This window comes from Pollachius pollachius (genome assembly GCF_949987615.1).
Source record: "Pollachius pollachius genome assembly, chromosome: 1".
Lineage (NCBI taxonomy): Eukaryota > Metazoa > Chordata > Actinopteri > Gadiformes > Gadidae > Pollachius > Pollachius pollachius.
The window spans coordinates 32,984,028-33,006,844 of record NC_136934.1 but is presented as its reverse complement, the minus strand read 5'-3'; the positions used below and the strand labels follow the sequence as shown (position 1 = coordinate 33,006,844).

General features: G+C 46.8%; 1 protein-coding gene across 1 annotated transcript; it reads right to left on the bottom strand.

The window, feature by feature from the left end:
- Window positions 1–32: 32 nt before the first annotated feature.
- Window positions 33–22,672, bottom strand: vars1 (valyl-tRNA synthetase 1). The gene is made up of 29 exons (XM_079746718.1): window positions 22,603–22,672; window positions 21,847–22,199; window positions 21,461–21,604; window positions 21,078–21,366; window positions 20,875–20,990; window positions 19,853–19,928; window positions 19,596–19,696; window positions 18,470–18,597; window positions 17,720–17,884; window positions 17,145–17,226; window positions 16,237–16,356; window positions 15,821–15,929; window positions 15,062–15,241; window positions 13,924–14,048; window positions 12,588–12,691; window positions 9,491–9,649; window positions 9,011–9,101; window positions 8,622–8,727; window positions 8,363–8,433; window positions 7,363–7,488; window positions 7,165–7,269; window positions 6,508–6,655; window positions 6,190–6,317; window positions 5,883–6,038; window positions 5,036–5,260; window positions 4,681–4,792; window positions 1,793–1,968; window positions 362–511; window positions 33–160 (listed from the first exon to the last, which is right to left on the bottom strand). The coding sequence occupies exons 2-29, from the start codon at window positions 22,195–22,197 to the stop codon at window positions 92–94; spliced, it is 3,912 nt and encodes a 1,303-aa protein (XP_079602844.1). The 5' UTR covers window positions 22,198–22,199; window positions 22,603–22,672; the 3' UTR covers window positions 33–91.
- Window positions 22,673–22,817: the final 145 nt, after the last annotated feature.

Here is a 22,817-nt window from a genome sequence, read left to right as displayed (position 1 = left end):
CCTCGAAGAACGGCAGACTAATAAGACCATACCACCCTCTGACACTTTATGTAACACAAAAACCGATTCTATAGAACATACAATGTGGAAGTTACATCATTTTCTTAAAGTTGTCGGTGGCTTCTTTCACTTTCTCAAGTTCAGCCTGGCTTTGTCGCAGCTGCAGGGGGGGAAGAAAACAGGAAAGGAACAATATTAAAGACTTCATTCATTCTCCTTCCTTCATTCATTCCATTCAATCCCTTTATTCATCAAGTCAGTCTTTGATCCATTCATCCCCCCCACCTTCTGCCCTGACTCACTCCCTTATGTATTAATTCCTAAGGCCCACTAGAATTCATTCCTTATCCTCCTCCCTCACCTTCTCAGCATCCTGCTCCTGGACCTTGACTGGAACCTTCTCCTTGTAGTCGTTCTTGGCCATCTTCTCCTTCAGCTTCTCCATCTGTTTCTCCAGCTCTCCCTTCTTGGTGCTGAGCTTTGCCACCTCCTTCTCCACGTCGATGAGCCCCTGGAGTGGGACGCCAAACACCACAGATATATTCAGGGCCAAGAGGAGATCACAGAGGGAGTACTAGGTAAGGCGTTAAGCTTCCAGCGCAAGAGGATCGATCCCCAAGGTAGCCTACACCTTCTACGGATCCACGATTAAGAAGCCTAATGCCCTACCTACTTTGTGTCAACACACACGTTCTTAGAAATACCAGCAAGATGTGGTGCAGGACATGCATATAAAATGTACTTAATGGGGAGGCGGTGGTAATGAGTCTTCCTCGAGGATGCCTAGAGGAACATTGCAGACCGTGGCCCTGTTTACACCATGCTACAACCGCTTTTACACACACACACACACACACACACACACACACACACAGGATAAACGCCTCTGCTATATAACAAAGTAGTTAATGTAGCGCTTTGAAGAACACAGGAAGTGAACAGCCTATGAAATATGTTATGCAGCAGACCTCTCATAATGAACGCCACCGGGCGGACATAAGAGGGGACATAAATCTATAGCGCTGCATCCGGTACCAATTCATATTAATCGTCACTGCTCGCCATCTAATACACAACAAAATGATCATGGCTCGATTCCATGCAGAAGCATCCAGACAGGAGAGATTAAAGATTTGATGGAGAGGGTGTGCAATCGCATGACAGTCTGGGTGTTTGAATTGGATGCCTGTGCCCCCTCAATGAAAGGCAGAGAGAATAAGGTTAATGATGCTGCACAGGCTTATTGCCAGGGAGGTCTCCCTTGAAGCTTCAGTGCAGAGGTAATATAAGAAGTATTCATGATATAGAGACTCTGGTAGCGGGAACACACAGAAAAGAGGATGACTCAGACACCACATTGTCCTGCGTTAGTCACCCAACATGAATGGAGGACTACTTATTTGAGTCGTTTTTGTTCTGATTGCCCAAAAATTAACCTCTTCATTTGATGTTGTAATTTTTTTTCCTGGCCCCGACTGCGAGCTCATTGCGCTGTGTGTTCCCTGTGACATCACTCTGTTTGGGAAAGCTCCAGTATCAATCAGGACAGGCTGCACACTTCCTGTCTGCATGCACAAGTTCCTTGTGCATGGATGGACACCTGAGGCAGGCAGTTTATTCACCCGACCTTGGCGATAAATATCCCTCAAAAACGTTCTTGGCGTTTCCATTTTCTCTTGAATACTGCCAATTAGCAGCGGCCACAAACAGGACAGGCAGGCTGCTCAAGCCCATGGGCTACATAATAACACCTTCTGGGTGCCCCTGGGGAGAGGAGGGCGCCGCTGCTCACCTTGAGCGCCAGGTTGACGGTGCAGCGGTCCGAGGCGATGGCCACGGCGCAGCCCTCGGGTACGGCCTGGTCGGCGGGCACGGCGTGGACCGCCTGGGAGGAGGACAGGGTCTGGATCTGCAGGCTGTACTTCTGCACCAGGGACGCCGTCGCAGGGTCTATGCACTGGAGGTAGCCTGGGGGGAGGGGGAGGGAACGATAACACAGAGAAAGACAGGTTTAAAATCGACTGCATTTATAAAGTGCTTCTGCCGAGCCACTCGATCCCACTCTGCATCTCGAGATGAAAGTAAGCGGACACAAGCAGGACCCTGGTTTAATGCCTCAGAGGGTGACAGAGGGCAGAACCCTGGTTTAATGCCTCTGACACCCTCTGAGGGTGACAGAGGGTGCTCTCAGACAGGAGAGAGTCCCCCGTCTCCGTCCCGAGGCATTTGGGAGAATACCAAGGCCGGAGGGATGAGCACCCCCTGCTGGTCATCCAACACCTCTACCGCCCCTAGCCTGTCAGCTTAGAAACCAGAGAACCCAGCCGCGCAGCGGGCAGCTAACCATGGTGCTGGTTAAACATCAGAGAACATTAGATCATGTCTTGATACGGCGTCAATAAGGATGGAGTATTATGGTATCCCATTCAAAGAAACCAATGCGTCCATTCCCTTATTCACATTGTAAATGTACAATATCTCAGCTTCTAAAAGCTTCTAAAAGATTCTGTGACTATAATTGAATCGTGATGTAATACAAGAAGTAATGCATCATTTATGGGAGACATAATGTGTGTTGTTTGCCTCGCGTAACCGTTACAAATAGGACTGACAATCCCGCCTGTGTGCATTCCAGGATGTAGTGCCTTGCCAAAGTGTTCAACTCCCACCTCAGATTTGTCTGGATAATAACGGATATCTGATAATATCCATTACATACCTTTTCTGCAGACTTACCATTTTAGAAGCAATCCCAAGTTGTTTTTGCATTGTGCCCGGAGTATATACTTATGTCCAAAAGAAACATAAGATCTTCTTTACCTTAAAAAGAGTGTCTGCTGATAAAGAGCTGCCGCCATAAATCACCCGTAGGGATGCCCCTACATCTCGCTCCACACCTCGGACTCTGGTTCAGCTCTCTGTTACATCACAGCAGTTAGGGACGGGAGTATGGAAGTAAATCTGTGCCATCAGATTTTGAAAATAAAAAGCCATTGAATTCTAAGCACTGAATATTTATGCACTGAAATAACGTATCTGGATTTTTTGCCTCCGAATTTAACACTTTAAATTTTAAACAAATAATTGTCACTTTATTTTTCAATGATAAAAAAATTAAAATCAAATATTCAATGTTCAAAAATTCAACTTAAATATTTTCAACCTCCCCAAATTCAACATGCCAAAGTCACCTACAAAATTCAATGCATGAAATTCAGTGTTAACATCCGGGAACCCAAGGAAGAGCAATCGATCCTAGATGCTAGATCGCGGTCAAGCAAGGAGAGCGGGAATAAGATCTCGCTGGTTCTTTCTTTCTTGATACAAACGTTAATTCTAAACAGCATTTTACACAGTAGCCCATAATAGGAAATGCTCAATCACCGTAATTAAACACAACAAGCTTTTTTTGGAGTTGTTTTTTTTACGTTGAAAATATCTAAATTGATTTTTTTAACGTTGAATATTAGATTTTTTATTTTTTTACATTGAAAAATAAAGCTGAAAATTATTTATTGAACATTTTAAGAGTTACATTCAGAGGCAAAAAGATCCAGATACGTTATTTCAATGCATAAATATTCAGTGCTTAGAATTCAATAGCTCAGATACTTCCATACGGGAGTCGCCAGGGATCTCATGATAACGATTCAAGTGTTAAAAGATATGCATTGCGAAATTGCGATCTGACTTTTTGTGGGCAGTTTGATCTTTGGGGGTTTGAGCCTAATAACCAACGTTAACTTTCAGGGTCTACGGCTCCCTTGCTGATCTCCCTGCCTTCTTATCTGAATGTGGCTGAACAGAACCAAACTAGTTTACGTGAGGCAAATACACTCTAGTGCCATCTGTAGGACAGTAACATTAATATGATTACTCCAAGATCACACGTTTTCTGGCTTAACCCTATTTCCAAAAATTGTGGAAGCAAAGAATCCTGCTACTCACATGAATCCACTTCCCCCCCCATCCCAAAAAGCAAGGTCACTCACATGCTTACTGCCAAACCGCAGAAGTGATTCAATATGGTTCCACTTGTGTAATGACCCACTTTTAATCCTCCCCTCCTCCCCCTCCTCCCGGGAGACCAGTTTTATGCAGAGCTCTGTCTCAGCGTCTCCACTGCATTCCCACTCACAGCTGCTAAACCATGTAGCTCCTTCATAGAGATGCTTGGCCTCTCTCCGGCTCAACAGTCTCCCCCTGCCTTCAGCCCAGACAGACCTGTCTGGGCTGTCTGGGCTGAAGCAAAGTGTGCCTTCCACTGCCTTACCATTAATCCTCCAGTAAACTCGGAGATATTAACTCCTGTAGGAACAACTGAACATTGCTTTCTGGTCTACCTTTGTGTTTTTCTGTCCATTATCCATCAGAGCGACTTCAGCGATGGATTAACAGAGCTTAACGATCGCAAGGTTAATTGTTAATGTTTTACAGACGGAGGCCAGCGGCCAACCCCTTGTGCCTTTGTTAGGACAGTATTATAATTAAACCAGTCACTTAAAAATAATGAATTTTGAGGGCCAGTATTATCCAATAAAATATTAACTTGCACACAAAAGTGTAAGTGGGTTAAGTTCCTCTTTGAAGGCATCGCAAATCTAATATAAAGAGGGGTGTGTGTGTGCGTGCGTGTGTGTGTGCTAGTGAGCACACGTGTGAATGTGAGTGCGTGCTTACAGTCAGCGCGGGTTCTGGTCAGATTGTAGTCGGCCCTGAGGGAGCGAATGGTCTTGACGACGGTCATTACAAACTCCATCTGGCGGTCCACCTCGTCACTCTGCCAGCAGAACTGCAACCGCAACGACACAACAACTCAACTCAGGCCAGCGAACTACCCACTCTGGCAGGGAAGCAATGTGCTCCACAGAACACTCAAAGGATTGGCAAAAAACAATCCGTCACAGCTAAGGAGCAAGCAATATGTTTCCCCTGTTTGAGAAGCGCCACTGCTCCCCGGAGTTTTAATCCAACAAAGAAATAAACAAATAAATCGGACTTCCAGCCAACCGGTGCCTCTCCATTCTCTCCCTACCTCGTCCGTCTCGGGGTAGGGCGTCACGGAGATGCTGGCGGGGCTGTCCCGGGGGAGTCGCCGGGGCAGCCTCTGGAAGAGCTCTTCGGTGACGAAGGGCATGATGGGGGCCAGCAGACGCAGGCCCACCTCCAGGCAGGTGTACAGGGTCTGCCTGCACACCAGCGCCCGACGCTGGGCGGCGCCGTCTGCCTCTGCATCACCAAACACCGGCTTCACGCTCTCCTGCAGGGGAAGAGAGGAGGAGGCGGGGGTCGTGAGGCGTCTTATGCAAGCGTGGATCGGCTGCAGTGAGCTGGTCTTCTGGGTTTATTTCGGGAAGGGGTTTGGTGTGGTTAGGATCAGTGTTAAGGCTCTTGGGGTCGGCCAGTGTGTGTGTGTGTGTGTGTGTGTGTGTGTGTGTGTGTGTGTGTGTGTGTGTGTGTGTGTGTGTGTGTGTGTGTGTGTGTGTGTGTGTGTGTGTGTGTGTGTGTGTGTGTGTGTGTGTGTGTGTGTGTGTGTGTGTGTGTGTAAACAGTTTGAGGCGCTCGTGCCTTTCATTTGAAAATATATTTTATCCAGACACAAATTAAATTAAAAATTCTGAGGCGGTTTTAGTATGGTGTAAACAGGGCCAGTGTCTGCAGTGTTCCTGCAGGCATCCTCGAGGAAGACGTATTATCACAGCCTGCCCATTAAGAACATTTTATATGCCTGTCCTCCGGGATCATTAAAGTCCTCTGTATCCGTTGACGACAACTACTTAGGCCTGCTAAATGAAACGAATATGAATAAGTAATGACGTGTTCACTGTTTAATATGAATGAATCTAAACGCGGCACGATCCCGAGCCCGCGCAGGTCCTCACCAGGTAGACGTCACAGAGCTCGTACAGCCAGAAGGAGTAGATGGCCGTTGTGATGCCGGGGAAGTCGTAGGCCTGGAAGCCCGCGGTGCAGCTGCCCACCGCCGCCGCCAGCCGGGACAGGATCCAGCGGTCCACCGCACTCTCCTCCCCGCTCAGCTGTGTCCAGAGGCACAACCAGTCAGCACATGATGGACAAGCCTTATCACTCGAGCACGGATGAGTGTAAAAGGAGTGCAAAACGGGGGTCGGGTCTTCAGAGGAAAGTGGCAGGAGATGGATCCACTTCAGTGCTTCCCTCAGCTCTTACCTGGGCTTTCTCCCAAGGTACAAAGTTGTCGCCGAGAGTCTTCATGGCAAACTTCACAGCGTTCCACAGTTTGTTGCAGAAGTGGCGGTAACCAAGGATACGGTTGACATCCAGGTTGATATCCCTGCCTGTCGGGAGGAGATGAAAAGCGCGAGCGAGAGCGAGAGCGAGAGAGAGAGAGAGAAAGTGCCAGACAGATCTGTCATTTACCTCACACATCTGCTGTTAATAATAAATGGCGTAATAACAATAACAACAGGAGAGGCAATTGCGAAGGCGGATGGCAGGCAGATGAGGAACAAGGTGGAGCGTCCTCACCTTGGCTGGTGTAGGCGCAGAGGGCGAAGCGCAGGGCGTCTGTGCCACACTCGGGGATGCCGCTGGGGTAGTCGTACTTTTGGCCGTTCTTGGCTTTCTCCACCTCCAGAGGATCCAGGTTGCTGTCCTTCAGCTGGTCGTGGAGCCCCTGGGGAGGGACAGAGGGAGACAGATGATAGATGACAGAGAAGGAGGAGAGAAGAAGCAATGGCTTTGAATTTTTTTTTTGTCACCCTCATTATTAGTTATTTGTAGTCAGATTTTTTTCTCCCTTGTGATCACTTTTTTTTGGGAGTCGATTTCAGGGACTCCCATTTTTTTTAATGAGGGTTTTGGTCATTAAAAATGTGAGTGCGACACACACACACACACACACACACGGTAGCTGTAGCATCAGCACCATAACACCAGTCCTTCAGCGCCCTCCAGAGGACGAATCGGCTCTGTGTGAGGACCAGCGCGTGCTATGGCTGACTGGCAGATTGATGGGCTCAATAAAGCGTTGGGGAGGCGGGCGCAGCTGCCTAATAAAGCTTACATAAGGTCCTTACCCTCAGGAGGAACAGGAGTGCACAAGTCTGTGGAGGCCACTTAAACACGAATCCACCCCCCCCACACCTTTCCCAAGGAGACTAACTGAGTTTCTCACTCTCTCACCTCCAGGGAGATCCCTGTGATGACGTCCAGGGGGTCGATGACATTGCCGAGGGACTTGCTCATCTTCCTGCCGTGGGCGTCCCTCACCACCGCGTGCAGGTACACCTGGAGGGGGAGGGGAACAGCCATGTCACTCAACCAGAGATCAGCCAATCAGAGGCCGCCCGGCTGCATGTGTTACGTCGTCATCATGCGTACCTCCTTGAAGGGCAGCTTGCCGGTGAGCTTGAGGCCCATCATGACCATGCGGGCCACCCAGAAGAACAGGATGTCATGGCCCGTCTCCAGCAGGGTGCCGGGGTAGAACACATTAAGGTCCTGGGTCTGTAGGGAGAGAACACACATTTATTGAAGAATGTATATGCACACACTTCAATACATTCATTCATACATACTTTTCTTTTTTCCTTCATGAAAAAGGTGCGTTTGGCCAGATTTAAGTGGAGTAAGTGGAATGCTCTGTGATAATATCCATTTTGAGTCGACTGTGCCTCTGTGGGAGATTTTCAAACACCTCATGCTAATTTCTAAGACTAATCAGGTCATCTCTTTCTTCAGTTTTTTGTTTTTTTTACGCTTCAAAATAGTGTTCTCTTTTCTGCTGTCTTTGCAAAAACTTACAGCACATTTTATAAGCAATTATAAACAGTGTAAACATGTAGATATATACGAATATCAATGAATGTACAGATACATATATTTGTACTTTACCAGTTTAGTTGCAGACTAGCAGTTACACCAATTGTGTGCGTTTATTATCCTCCGCCTAGCTTTGGTTAATTGTGTCTGCTTAATGACTAAACATCAGATTTAGGATCCCTTTCAAAAGAGCCATGCCGTCAACATCATAACAAAACCTATAAAATAAGGCGGGAAGGGGGGGGATCAGACTGATGAATTGATCAGCAATAAGCATGAAATGACATTTGTTTTCTTTTGTTTACTTGAGTGCACCATTAGTAGTTTCAAATGCCACGGCTGATATCAAGTCATCACTCAACCCAGTTAAATAGGAGAGCAACTTCATGTGGATCACTTTACATCTGAAAGATGTTTGCAGTAGTTTACCATGAAGGACTTTTCATCTGGGATATTAAAACAACTATTGGATATTCAAAAAGGATGATGATCTATTTAATGTCGGTGATCAGCATAATGTGTCAATCAATGATCAGACGACGGATGGCTCCTCTCTTACTTCGTTGGGCCATCCAAAGATGGAGAAGGGGAAGATACCGGAGGAGAACCAGGTGTCGAGCACATCCTCGTCTGCAGCACAGAGAGAACCACTCCGATCAGTCAGAATGGTATCTTACAACAAGCTTTTATCTAAAGAGACTTTGGAAGACTGAATTAGCTTTATTGGTGAGCGGGTGGTCCGGAGGGGACCCCGCCCGGCCCCGGCACTATCCGGCTGCTGTGGATAGAATAACACTTCATTCAAGACAATGCCTTACCCTGCCTCAGATGGATTTTGTCGGCGGTCACGTTGAAGCGTTTCGTGGCCTTTTCCATGGCCTCCTCTTCTGTCCTCCCACTCACCCAGTAATGTCCATCCATGTCCTAAGAAGGATACAGACCAAGACATAAGAAATATAGCCCGAGACGGTGAGATGGTTATCCATTTGGTAAAGCGTTTATCTGCCCACTCCCAAAGCTGCTCCGGTTCCAGGTTTGCTGTTGGTATTATTAGAAAGGATTGATATTCTTTGTAGATACTGAATGTTCCTACAAAATGTATATCCATAAATGTTCACTGATGATTAAATGAATGTTTTTGATGAGCCTCCCTGTCAAGGATAAGTGGATACAATGACTCTAAATATGCTGAGAGGAGTGGAATCACCTGTCCTGGTTTGACGGAGGGGTCGTCCACGGTGACAAAGTAGGCAGGGATGCGGTGGCCCCACCACAGCTGGCGGGAGATGCACCAGTCCCTGTAGGGGACAAGGAGATGCAGGAGACATGTTGGATCAATAGGAGAACTTCAGAGCTGTCTAAAAGGTAGAATGGGACCATGTTCTACCAACTTGTGACCACAAGTAGTTGAGAGTTGTGATAGAATATATGTCTCTTAAAAAAATAAATAAACAACTGGCTCACTTTGCATTTATTCAGAAGCTCATGAAAGTAAATCTAGCTTAATGTTAACGAGACAAACACCACACATTTTTGGGCTGGTTAGACTCAACTTTACACCAACTGGGCAAGGACAAGTTTATACTTCTAAATATTAACAGAGCACTCTCCCCTCGACACACTCCCAGAGTCTTTCACAGTGTACTATTAAATCTTTTATTAAAGCTCCATGCAGTCCTGGGCTCACCTGATGTTGTCCAGCCAGTTGAACCAGGTCTTGAGGTGGTGGTCGGGGATGATCTTCAGCTGTCCGTTCCGAACGGCGTCCGCCGCGTCCTTGCCCATCTCCGCACAGCTCACGTACCACTGGGGTTTCAGCAGGGGCTCCACGATGTCCTTGGAGCGGCTGTCCAGGGGACAAACCAGCATGGGGTAAGGAGGCCTCACCCAGAACACCAGGGGATGGAGGAACAGTTGGAGGGCTTCGGTTTCAACACCGTCCCTATTCAACTCATCTTGTTCTTTCCTTAATTCATTCATTCATTCATTCATTCATTCATTCATTCTCCACTTTTCATCCATTTCAACAGGCTGCTACACAGTACGACAGTGAAAATGAATAATAATTCATGGTAATTCTTTACTGCCAATAACCACAGCAAGAATAACGTTAATTATTAATAGTTCCTGTAATAACAAAAAGGTATCCACAGATACTCTGAGAATACCTAATAATGGCAAGTGGTCATATATTTATATTGGGCCAGAAAGTACAATTATTCTTACGTCGATTCCAGACCAATTTTCCACTCCTAGTATAGGCAGTGGAATTTGCAAATATAAATATCACGGTATGGTCCTCTGATCGGAGGTAGTCAGCTCCGTGTTGGATTTTGTCAGGAGTCTTGGCAGACACATGGTCCTACTAGCATGTTAACGAGTACACGACCGGTACACATTAAACAAGTGAACAGCGAACAGAGTCAAAGATACAAATACAGCATCTGGGACAAAATTATTATTTGGCCAGTGCTTAAGACACGAAGCACACCACAGCGTTATTTCAGCCTCCAGTTGTTCATTCAGCAGGGCCGTGCATAGCATCCATCTTAAATAACAACACAGGCCAGGCAGGCATTTAAAGTGCACTCAATAGCTGTGTTCCAACAATTGTGATAGAAAATGTATATCGAGCGTACTGCGCATCCCCTGTGTATTCCGCTTCCGATAGGCCATGGAATCCACTCCTGCAAGCCCATATTATTTAAGATCCCCTTGTCTATACTCCAAATCCCCTAATCCATAGATTCGGGGATATCCATCCATAATCCACATCCCAGACCGATAGTCCATGTCATTCCCCAGACTCTCCATGGCTACGGCATCTTGTTTAATGAGTAATTACCAGGGGATTAAATAAAAAATTTTGCTCGGTTGGTTCTGATCTTAGGGGAATCTACACCTCCAACTAGAAGGGAGGGGCTGGAGCTCCATTGAGAGTTGATGGGTGTATCCTGGAGACCTTTTCCGCCTTCACCATCAGCCTGGTCAGGTACAGGCGGTGCAGGTCAGCCTGCTTATCCCCCAGGATTTCAACACAGGTCTTCACAATTTTTAGTCTCATACAACATCAAAGGATGCTCTCAATGAAAGACTTTAAAATAGACATTTACAAATCAAATAAGCTCTTCTTAAATAGAGCATCAGCACAGGAGAGTTTATGATCCATTAGAAGACCAAGACCCTCATACTCCATCACCCCCTCACCCTCCTCTCCTCCGATCCTATAGAGTGTGCGGTAAAGGATCCCGTTTCAAATCTAGGATCAGTTCTTTGGTCTTGGATGTGAGCCTTACACCAGTCGACAAAGTCCTTTGGAACTGGACCACGCTCGACTTGATCCTGCTTCAATAATCTGACCACAGCAGTGTTCAACTTAAACTTAATCACAGGGTCCAGGGTACCTGCTGCGGCATCAGTCTGTGTATAAAATATATAGCAATGGCCACAGCACAGCCCTGTGGTGTGCCAGTAGAGGTAAACCACATCTCTGACAGTGTTGCTTACGTATACCCTTTGAGATCTGCCCTTTAGGAAATCCAAAGACCATGGGAGAAGTTCTGAGTGCAATCAAAGCTGCTCTGTCAGACAGGATTTAGGAGTGGATTTTATTAAATGAAGAACAAAAATAAGCAAAGGACTCTCGTATGTGTTTCACAACCCTCCAGGTGCATGTGTAGAGTTTAAAAGCACTACCGTCGTCTGTCCCAACTGCAGAGCGATACGCACGTTTAAGGGCTCCAGGACCAGCTTACGTGAATAGATAATTAGAATTTTGATCATCTACTCAGAAGATTAAACCACCAGTGAGGTGAGGGAAACGGGCCTGCTATCAATGGTAGAAGGGATGCATGAGAAATGGGGAAAGGGGACTGATTGATGTTTTCCACAGGGACGGATCAGTACCTACATGGGCCCGTGTTTGCTGCGCCTTAGTGAGGCAAAAGGCTAGAATGTCGCCCATTATGCAATGTAATTTATGATTGGTATTACAAGCTTTCCATTCCCAAAAAGGCCATGAAGTCTAAATTACCATACAAGATCCTAGGCAATATGGTATTTTCCACTGCAGATAGCGTGCAGGGACGCAAATATTGTGTGCACAGCTTGAAAAGGTTTCCTTCACTAAAGGCCAGGTTCCAAATGTATTCCTGTGAACCCTAATTTCCTCCAACCTCCAGTTCAGAGATGAAGAAAAAAGCCTTTTGATAATTGGTGGAATGAAAGTAGAACTGCCTCTTGCTGATAGGCCATAAACAGAGAGAGATTCATCAAACAAGACAGTAATTACCGCAGTATTTAAATAGTGGATTAATTGCTAGAAGTAAATATCATTTTGGCAGTTGCATGTTTAACTGTATTCATTACCTTGAAAATGCCATATTCTGTGTTTTCCCCACTGTGAAGTTCATTCAAATCAATCAGCTCAGCAAGTGTGAATTATCTTAGAGCGAGTGCTCGCATTCCTCACTCAGGGTGCACTTACTGCAGCGGTGCTCAGGCTATACTCGATGTAGTACCATCTAGGGCTTTTAGCCAGCTATTTATTAAAATTTGGTGGCCTTCTCTTTGATAAACATGTTGAACCGGTCGGTATGGAGTGACACTAACTACTAGACTCTCCTGCCCAGTAGACCTCACACATAAAACCCTTGTATTTCTTTGATTCAGAATGTACCACACCACACCACACGCATGCATGCACGCACGCGCACATGCACACACACGCACGCGCACACGCACACACACGCACACGCACACGCACACACACACACACACATTACCTGCAGACTGGTACCACCATGGGGTGGTCCTTGATCTCCTTGAAGAGCCCCCTGTCCTTAAGGGCCTGCAGCACGGCCTTCCTGGCCTCAAAACGCTTCATTCCCTGGAGGGCAAAGAACCAAGTAGAGTACCGGGTCAGGACTCGAAGAAGAGGGTTCTCGTCAAGAAAATCATAAACGATTTCAAGGGCATTGGAACAGATACTCCTTGTGGAGTCCTTTTTATGGCTGGCCAAAGTACATCATTTCAGGCTTCGTTTGGTTTCCAAACGAATATCGCAATATTCATTGGAAAGAAAAAGAAAGAAGTCCATTCATAGTGCGTTTATTTCACTGCCTGCTGTCAAAGTGCTACGGGAATAGTTAAATAACATTTGAATACCCCAAATTAATGAACGACGGTTTGTTTCGACAGCCCATATTTGGTCATTCTGATTGCTGCTACTGAAGCGTTGATGTGAAGCGCTCTCGGTGTCCAGCGGCCTTACATATACGTTTTATCACTGGGATATTCAGACGAAATGTTACCTAGCCTTCTACCGGCAGTACCTAAATATTGCAGTAACAAAAATAAATTATATTGATGCATATTTTGGCGGTTGGCATTTGCCCGTGACCATCATTCATGGTTTGATTGACTAAAATCTGTCTGTTAACCAACTTTAAGTGGTTAACAGACACAATAAAGCCAGGACCGTCCAGACATCAAAACTGAAAAATTCATTAGCAACATATGCTACTGTTGTGACGCATAAAAACATATCTCACATCTCAATAGCAGCATATGCAGTTTGAAATTCACTATTTTAAGGTTAGAAAGATATGGGATATCCATGCTCTGAAATACAGCGATGTGACTCAGTGAACTAAAGACAAGAGTCCTGTGTGTCCAACGGTGTAAACCTGCCCAGGAGTCGATCGGGCAGCAGCACTCCTCTAACGAGCCATCCATCTTTCAATATTTCTACACAATTGGTGAATCACAAAGTACCCTGCCCTGGAACAATAGCCTAATTTAAACAGAATTCAACTGAATACATCTCTCGTTTCAACACTTGCCCAATAAATTAAACATTGAAATCGCTGTTAATAAGTGTAAGGAGCAGGTCAGAAGACTGCGTGGCCAGTGGAGCTCTGGTGTGGATGTAACACTCATATACAGATCACTGAAAGAAGCTCAACTCCATTGGCCCTTTTTGCCCACATTGGTGCAAAAAGATAATAAAAAAACAAACAACAAGTACAGCTGTGATTTAGACCGTGTAGCGATTATGGTTGGTACTTCTTGCATCCCCATTTCAAATATGCACACAGACGCACTAGAGAGAAGACGTACCAGGAAGGGAGCGGGCACGTTGATGAGCAGGCCGTTCTCATCCAGGATGTTGAGGAATTCCAGCTTGTGTCTCTCTCCCACCTCGTAGTCGTTGTGATCATGGGCAGGGGTGATCTTCACAGCACCTGGGGACAGAACAGAGGCCACAGTGAGACACGTGGTTCAAACCAGTTCACCAACCACAGGGCTCCACCCAAAATACAGTTTCTCCATCAGAGCAATGTGTTCTGCCTCTTGTGCTCTCCATACAGAAGGTTTACCCAGATGCAACCAAAGCCTGCTCAAAAGGGTAATGGGCCGTACTACTAAGACTACCAACATTAACCAGACTGTTACGCTTCTCCGATCCCCAAATCATGTCACTTCCTTAAAGACACTGCATTCATAAGCAGATATCTGTCTAAAGACACTAAGATGGAGCCATTGAATGCACCACATAAAGTGTCTGTGGAGTCTCGTCCATTGATGATTATTGTTCTGCCCTTTCCGGGGATATTCCTATAGCTGACAAACGTAGCCATGCCATGGGGTTTATTGGCAATGTATCCGGCCGTGGGTATACCCAAGGACCATCAGGATGTTCTTGTTTTCAGCATGGCTGTCCTGCAGTAGAAGCACCATCACATTGTTTTTGCTGGCTATTTGTTCGAGGATGTCGGTGTTGGCGATGGTGAGGCCTTCGACGCTGAGCTGAAGTAGCGCTAACGCTAGTGCTGTGGTCGTTGTGAAGACATTTGCTTGGCTGAGGAGCATGGAGACCGCGTAGAGGCTGTCTTCCAGAAGACATACTCCAGAAGAAGAAGATGATTATGATGGTGTTTCCGAGCCGAAATAATGCATTGGTTCATATCACGACCAAACCATCAACTTATTTTGTTACAAAAAGAGTTCCATTTCAGAACTTCAGATTTCAGAGAGGGTGGTTCTGGTCTTTTGAAAGGTCTACGGTGGGTTTATGCATATGTATGTACACTCTTGTCAATACTGTCAACTGTCAATACTTCAACAAAAATAAACTTGAAAGGCCAGGATAGAAACCAAAGAGCATTGCAGAGAGAGTCCATATCCTGCCGGGTTTCCAATGACCTTATTCTATAAAGCTGGTCAGACTGTACCATGCATTGACGTCCCTGCCCACCTGTTCCAAAGTTCATGTCCACAAAGTCATCAAAGACGACGGGCATCTTGCGGTCGCAGAAGGGGTGCAGCACGGACCTCCCCCGGAGATGTTGGTAGCGGGGGTCCTGGGGGTGGACGGCCACCGCAGAGTCCCCAAGCATGGTCTCCAGACGCGTGGTGGCCACGACCACCTCCTCATCTGGGGGAAGACAGGGTTACTCGGTGTATCCTTCCCAGACAGGAACATCATGTGTCACAGGCAGCAGAGGTAGGCTTGCATGTCAGAAATAAGAAAAATATACACATAATATATTAGGGTGCAGAAGAAAATAAACATACACACAATATGCGTTTGTGGTAGAAATGAATTTCAAATGCAAATCGTAAACATTATTTACAGAAGGGGTGCTGACTGTACTATACAGAACATGATCGACAGTATATAAACTACAGATAAAATCTAAGATATTGACTGGGATTGTGTTTATAGTTACAGTATAGAGAGAAACTAAACAAGTGCAGAACAGTCTTTTCAGAGGGGTCATCTTAGGACAAACCAAGGTATCGCTCATAACACTAACAAAGGGTCTGCTGCTGTAATGTACCAGGTCACGTTCCCTAGACCCATCTTCACTTGAGTGGCCTGTTAAAAATTCAAAATGTGTATTATGAACAACACCAGTGTGGGTCCTACGACGAGGCCTCAGTGAAAGGGTCTATTTGGTGTCAGCCACTGGTTTGGTCGAGTGCTGCTCTGAGGAAGTGTGCCCTCGCTCACCAGAGCCGTCCACCTTGTAGGCGAAGCAGGCCATCACTCCGAACTCCACCTTGTCCTTGTAGCCAGGCACGGGCAGCAGCGTCCGGCCCGTCAGCTCCTTCTTATCCACCTGAAACGCACCCATCGCTGTCAGGATGTACCCAGTACCGCCGCACTGGTCTCAGCACCGTCAGGCTAATCCTATTTGGTTTAAAACTGTTTACAAAACTGAGTCATATAGTTCTTTCTTGCACTTTTGGATTCTAAAATGAAAAATGATAGATGTGGATGAACTGTAAGTGGTCTTCCTTTCTTGCGGTTGAATTAACCGCCGTGGTAAATGGCCCTTAGAGGGAAGAAGAAATGTGAATTGAATCGAAGGCCTTTCCTGTGAAAGGGGCTCAATACACCATGTTCAACCCATCCCTGTCCCCCACCTCGATGTCGGAGATGGCCGAGTTGAGCGTGCACGACCAGTTGACGAGCCTCTTGCTCCTGTAGATCACGCCTTCCTCGTGCATACGGATGAAGGCCTCCTGCACCGCGTAGGACAGTTTCTGTAGAGATGGATCACAGGAACAGTGTGTTGTGAGGCGGACGTTCCTACAGGGCCAGGCTTTAAAGGGGTAGTTCGGAATTTTGGACATAGGGCCTGATTCCCAAGTTAGCCTTGGTTTTCTTTATCATTGGAGACAGTTTTCAACACATTTCATTCAGTCCTTCTAGTTGCAGAGTTCGCTCGTGCTAGGCTAGCGCACGGCAACGGGCAATACTAGCCTGCTACTAGTCTTACCCATTCCACAGTACACCCGAGGTAAATCAATTATAACGCCAGACTGTATATGTAAATGTCTGTGTTGATAGAATAATGTTAGGAATAAAACTAACCTCGCATCGCATGAATCATCGCATTTTGAGGGACTACTTTCTCAGCAGCAGCGGAATTTAACCTAGGTATCAGTCCGCCGCTGCCGTAGCCTACTACCAGGAATATAACACTGCTGCTGAGAGACAGCAAGTCCCTCAAAATTCAATGCAATGCAAGGTTGGTTTTATTTCTAACATTACTCTATCAACACAGACATTTACATCGACCGTCTGGCGTTATAGTTGATTTGCCTCGGGTGTACTATGGAGTGGGTAAGACTGTTTTATTAGCAGGCTAGTATTGCCTGTTGCTGTGCGCTAGCCTTGCACGATCAAACTCTGCAACTAGAAGGACTGAATGAAATGTGTTGAAAACTGTCTCCAATGATAAAGACGGCAAGGCTAACTTGGTAATCAGGCCCTATGTCTAAAATTCGAAATACCCCTTTAAGTCTCAAACACACAGTAAGATGCTTACGGTGTCCATGGTGAAGCAGGCTCGGTCCCAGTCCAGAGAGGAACCCAGCTTCTTCAGCTGGTGGTAGATGCGGTCGCCCTTCCTTGATGAATTAAAAGAGCCATGTGACAGATTACTAAGAGCTGCACTTTCCAGACTTAGAGAGGTTGTTTGAACAATATGTACCATATGAGAAGAGTGTATTGATTGTTTTCAAGAAAGAGTTATCTTTAATGAACGATCACGATTACATTATAGATTGTCTGAGGCTTAATATCACCCCTTTAATGTGTTAAAACTTAAGCTAATGCAGCCTATTTCATGCAAAACTGTTTTGATTGCTCCAACGATTGATACATTTTCCTTTGACGCTGTCATTGTTTGGACAGCTCCTTTACTGTCATGAACAAGAGGCTCCCTATCCTGAGGGCCGTTTCTTCCTTACATTTCTGTACTTTTGGAGTCTTTCAACGGGCTTGAGGGCCAGACGGATCCAAAAGAAATTGAATGTGGACTCGCGAGGTCAGGATGGTCCCACAAAGCAATCCTCCAAGAGTTTTAGTTACTAGAATAAGTTCTCCACTCTGTCTACTCACTCGTTCTTCCACTTCCAGACCTCCTCGATGAAGCCCTCCCGGCCCAGGTCGTGGCGGGTCATGCCCCTCTCCCTCTTTAGCTTCTTCTCCACCACCACCTGGGTGGCGATGCCGGCGTGGTCGCAGCCCGGGTTCCACAGGGTGGTCTCACCGCGCATCCGGTGCCTGGAGACCACCAGAAATAAACCATGTTCAGACACAAGGCTCAGACCCCAACACATGTTCAGAACGTAATGCCTAGCTCAAAGAGTATGTGGCTCAACTAGAGCAGCAAGGCATTAGCACTGGCAGGGGTTACGGATTGATTCCCCACTGGGGTCCACCAATGCAGAATCTGTGAATCCCGGTATTGATCAAGGCCAGGTCACTCATGCAAAATAGATTTTACATTTAGATGCGTTGGATAAATACAAGGTCAAGTTCAAATAACGTTGATTTGGATAAAGTGTGTTACATTTACTATTTGGCTCATTTAGAAATGAGAAGTTATCCTTTCCCTTAATGTTGCAGAAACAGTCATTTACTGACTGAACAGCGACCGTCGGTGAAAGTTATCATGTTGGCATCCTGTTGACCGCCCGTCGCTACCAAAACAAGCAGGGGCGGCTTCGATGGGTGCCTGAATTTCGGACTGACTTTAATCATTACAATTGTGATTAGGGGCTGTATAAATACACTTGATTGACTAAATGAAAGATCAAATGTAAAAACACATGGTACTTCATTGTTCTCAGGTAAAAGGTGTGTTACCATCTGGTGAGGCTGTCCTGAATGGCGTTGGTCAGAGCGTGGCCCAGGTGGAGAGATCCCGTCACGTTGGGCGGAGGGATGCACATCATGAACACTCCCCGGGGGTTGGGCTCCCCGATGCTCTTCCTCTGCACAACCAGGACACAGATCTCAGTCCCTTCAACGGGTTTCCCTTTCACTCCTCTGCTGCCCATCACATGGGTGACATGTACAGGATCACACAGCGGGGAGGACATCAGGGCTTAGAGACACTGAGCCTTCAAGGGGATTGTCGTTTCTTTTTGTGTCCTCAATGTTTTGTTTCACTTTCCGGTTTGCCGACCCCCATGCGCAGGACGAACCCCCCCTCAGGGCGAACAACGGTCTATTCTACTCTGTTGTGGTTTGACTTTCAGAAGAATCGCTCTAGGGTACGCTCTGGGGTTCACTGTAGGCATCATGACTAAATAGTTCATGGATTATACACAAGTATCAACAGGTAGACAGGACTTCAGAGACTATTGGGAACAGCCTGCCAACATTCTGGGCTGTTGAACATCATATGGCACCATCCCACTATGAACCAGATTTTCTTGTACGTGTGCATGTCTTTTTCTCTGCTGGTGTATCGCTACAACCTACATTTGTCATGGTCATCGTTTTAATGTATTTATTGCACAGCAGATATTCTTCCATGCTGTTCCACGTGTAGAGTCCCATTTGCCCGAGCAACAGAAAGATCTGCAAGGTAATTTTTATTTGCTATGGCATATACTTCCGGCCTGGCAGACTTAGTCAGGTTGGGCCGATCCCAATCACAACTGTTTATCTACTACGGGCGGGTTTAATACGATGTGTGTATGGAGGAGGGCCCTATGGGAGCACGATGGAGGCATTTTCATAAACAACCAAGATGGCTGCTGCTGATATGACACCAGTTATGTGGCTCTGATTTGTTTTGGTCGACACCCGTTGATAACGGCCCTTGTAAATCGAGAAATGAACAGAAGCTTCAGACTAAAATGCCTTTGCAAATTGGTCTGGCATTGTCAGGCTAGAGTCCCATGACTATGTAACTAAAATAACTCTTTTACTTTCACTTTTACTACTTGTATGTCAACACAGGGACAGTTGAGCAACATCTTACCCCATACTCTGGCTTGAAAAAACCCTGCTTCTCCCACCAGGGGTACCAGGCCGCCTCCACGTACTGGGGGCTGTAGGCGTCGGGCAGAGGGCTGACCACATCTGGTGGGGGAGATGGAGTCGTCAGGACACACACACACACACACACACACACACACGAATGCACGTATCCTGCACTTTCACTGATAATTAATCAGCGAAAATGAAAGCTCAAAAGAAAGAGAAGACAAAAATAGACACTTAGGATTAACGGATCACCTTTCTTTTCCCCGGCTGGGGTAGGGGTGTTGTACGCTATCACTCCAATCTCCTTCTTCTCTGGTTTGGCCTTTTTCTGAAGGGAAGAATAAGGAAAGCGAGTGTTAGCCCACCTAAACAAACGACCATGCCATTATGTTTACTCAACTTGGTCATTAATTACTATACATGACATTTATCACAGAAGTGTCGACTTAGGAAAAACACGAGAGCCGCTCATAACACTATTAATGGGTCTGCTCCTTTTTTATGAGCTTGGCAGGCACAATTGTGTTGAATGCCGAGCTGTCGTCTATGCTCAATATCCTCACGTACGTGGTGGGAGAGGGCAGTGTGTACTGCCTGGGCGATGGTGTCGTCCTCAGATCTAGTTGGGGCAGTTTGCAAATTGAGGGGGTCTAAGGTGTAAGGAAAGGACTTCATGATGATGGATGTCATTGCTACAGGTCATCAGTCTTTGGTATGGAGACAATGGGGGTCAGTTTGAAGCGTGTGGGGACTGCAGACAAGGTTCAGAGAGAGGTTTAATATAGATGTGAATACCCCCGCTAACTGGAGGGTGCACTCTCTGAGGAAAAGGCCTGGACTACCATGTGGCCCTGGTGACATCCGTGGGTTTAACCTTCTCAAAGAAGGTCCCTCGGCTGTACTGAGTGTGGCGGTCCGTGGTCTTCAGCTAGCTTCACAGAAGGGATGGTGTTGCTCCCCTTAGAGTGTGCTGAGAGGTTATTGAGCTGGTTGGGAAAAAAGGCAGTGGGCTGGACATCACCGCAATTCCTCCCTTTGTAGTCGGTGACGGAACCTAAGCCACACCACATGCGTCTGGGGTCAGCGCTGTGGTAGTTGGACACTTGTCCCTGTAGGCTCTTTGGGCACCTCTGATGGCTTTCTGTAGCTCATATCTGGAATTCCTCAATGCCTCCAGGTCTCTAGAGCTAAAGGCAGAGCACCATGCTGCTAGAGGTATAGGAACCTTGTAGTAATTACACAGTCACATGCTCATATTGGCCTGAGGTCGTTACCTCTGTTGTTGGCAGCTTCTTCTTCTTCTCTTCCATGTCCTTCTTCTGCTGAAATTTGTCCAACTTTTCCTTCTTCTTTGCCTCCTTCTTTAGCTGGGCCTCTGTCTTCGGTGGTCCTGAATGATCAAAGATCAATGGGTCCTGATTACACAGTGATCCCAGCATATATAGGAAACGGCATCAAGAGGGAAGCCAGCCCTTACCATTAGCAGCAGCATCATCTTTAACATCACCGGCCTCCTGAGGAGCAGAAGCAGCCTTTGTCGCCTTAGGAGCAGCAGTAGCCTTCGTCGCCTGCGGGCAGACGGCGGCAGCGCTGGTCTTGGTAGGTGCATTACTCTTAGCAGGTGCATTGGTCGTGGGAGTGACAGGAACCATCTTCTCACAAAGGCTGAACTCCCCCAGGACCTGGAGGAACTGTGGCTGGTTGATGCAGGTCAGGAACCAGCGGGTCACGTTGTTCAGAACCTTTCTGTCGGACGGCTCCAGCGCCTAACAAGCAAGCAATCATTCACAGATGATGAGCCAACGGATAACTCCTCCAGGCCGGGTGAATCATTGGCACGGCTTAACCAACGCCACTCACGTATTTGTAGGGCAGCAAGAGGGCGGCCGTGACAGCGATGTCTGCCAGCGTCAAGCTCTCCCCCACCAGGAAGGTCCTGGGCTCCAGGGCCTTGTCCAGAACCTTCAGCACACGCAGCAGCTCCGTCCGGGAACTCTGCTGCAGCTGGAGGACAATGCTTTAGTCAATGGAGTAGAACAACTCTGGACTTCAAACATGGCTGCTCTCTGCTAGGGAGCAGGGACCAGCCATGTTTGAAGTCAAAAGTGTTAAGAGCAAAAGGGTGACATGATGGAACTGTCTTTCGTGGATTTCAAAATGGATCCAGATAGATTTTATGATGGGGACATCAATGAATGGGATCAAGGAGTATATATAAAGAGATCTTGGGGGTATACTCGTCTCACCTTCTTATCCGGAGCGGTGACCCCCAACAGCGGGAAGACCACAGCACAGGACACTGGGGTGAGCTCATTGTCTGCGAAGCTGAGCCACTGCCAAACCTGGCTCTGCTGCTTCTCGTCCAGACCAACCCTCTTCCCCTGAGAGGCTAGGTACCAGGACACGGCGCTGGACCCAGAGAGCACAGAGTCCACCCCGGCCCCCAGCACCAAGGTGGGCCTGGAGCGGGCGTTTAGGGCGGCCGGGGGCTGCTCTGTGACGGCACGGGGGCGTGAAGAGGAGCAGAACTCCGCCGCGATCAGAGCCTGTAGACTCCTGAAGTCGTCAGGGTGGGGGGACACATAGAGAGAGGCCATCCCTGGTGGAAATAACACAGTGACCGGTTAAGTGGCTAGGTAAACAGTGTCAACAACAAGTACACGTAGAACTGACTGAGATCTAATGTCATTTTTATGAGATCTGTCAAAGGTATCGGAGGAATCGAGTAATGACGACGCATACATGTTACACACGAGAGTATTATTGATAAAATACAACAACATGACACAGCATGCCCAGCTGGCTATAACAGCCAACGCTAAATCCTCAAAAGTTGCAGTGCAGTGAGTCGTCGCGGGTTGCAGTTTCTCAGTTACTAACACAACTAAACATAAACTACTTCTCCACATACTTTCATGAAGTACGTATAATCATTTTGGGTTATAACGGGAATCGTTATACATTGTATACGTTATTAACAATTCACACATACAGAATTTTACCTTTGAATGAAAGAGAATGAGACGTCAGCTTAGCACTCGGGGGGAGCGTGCATGTGTTTCCTACAGCCGCTCCGGTGTCTGATGCAATTGGTGGAAAAGGGTTCCGGGTCTGAGGACCCGTTGTTTTGCAGCGTTTCCGCCACACCAAGGCAGTATTTACAGTGCCTCATTATAATAAGAAAAAATATATAATAGTAATAATAATAACAATAATA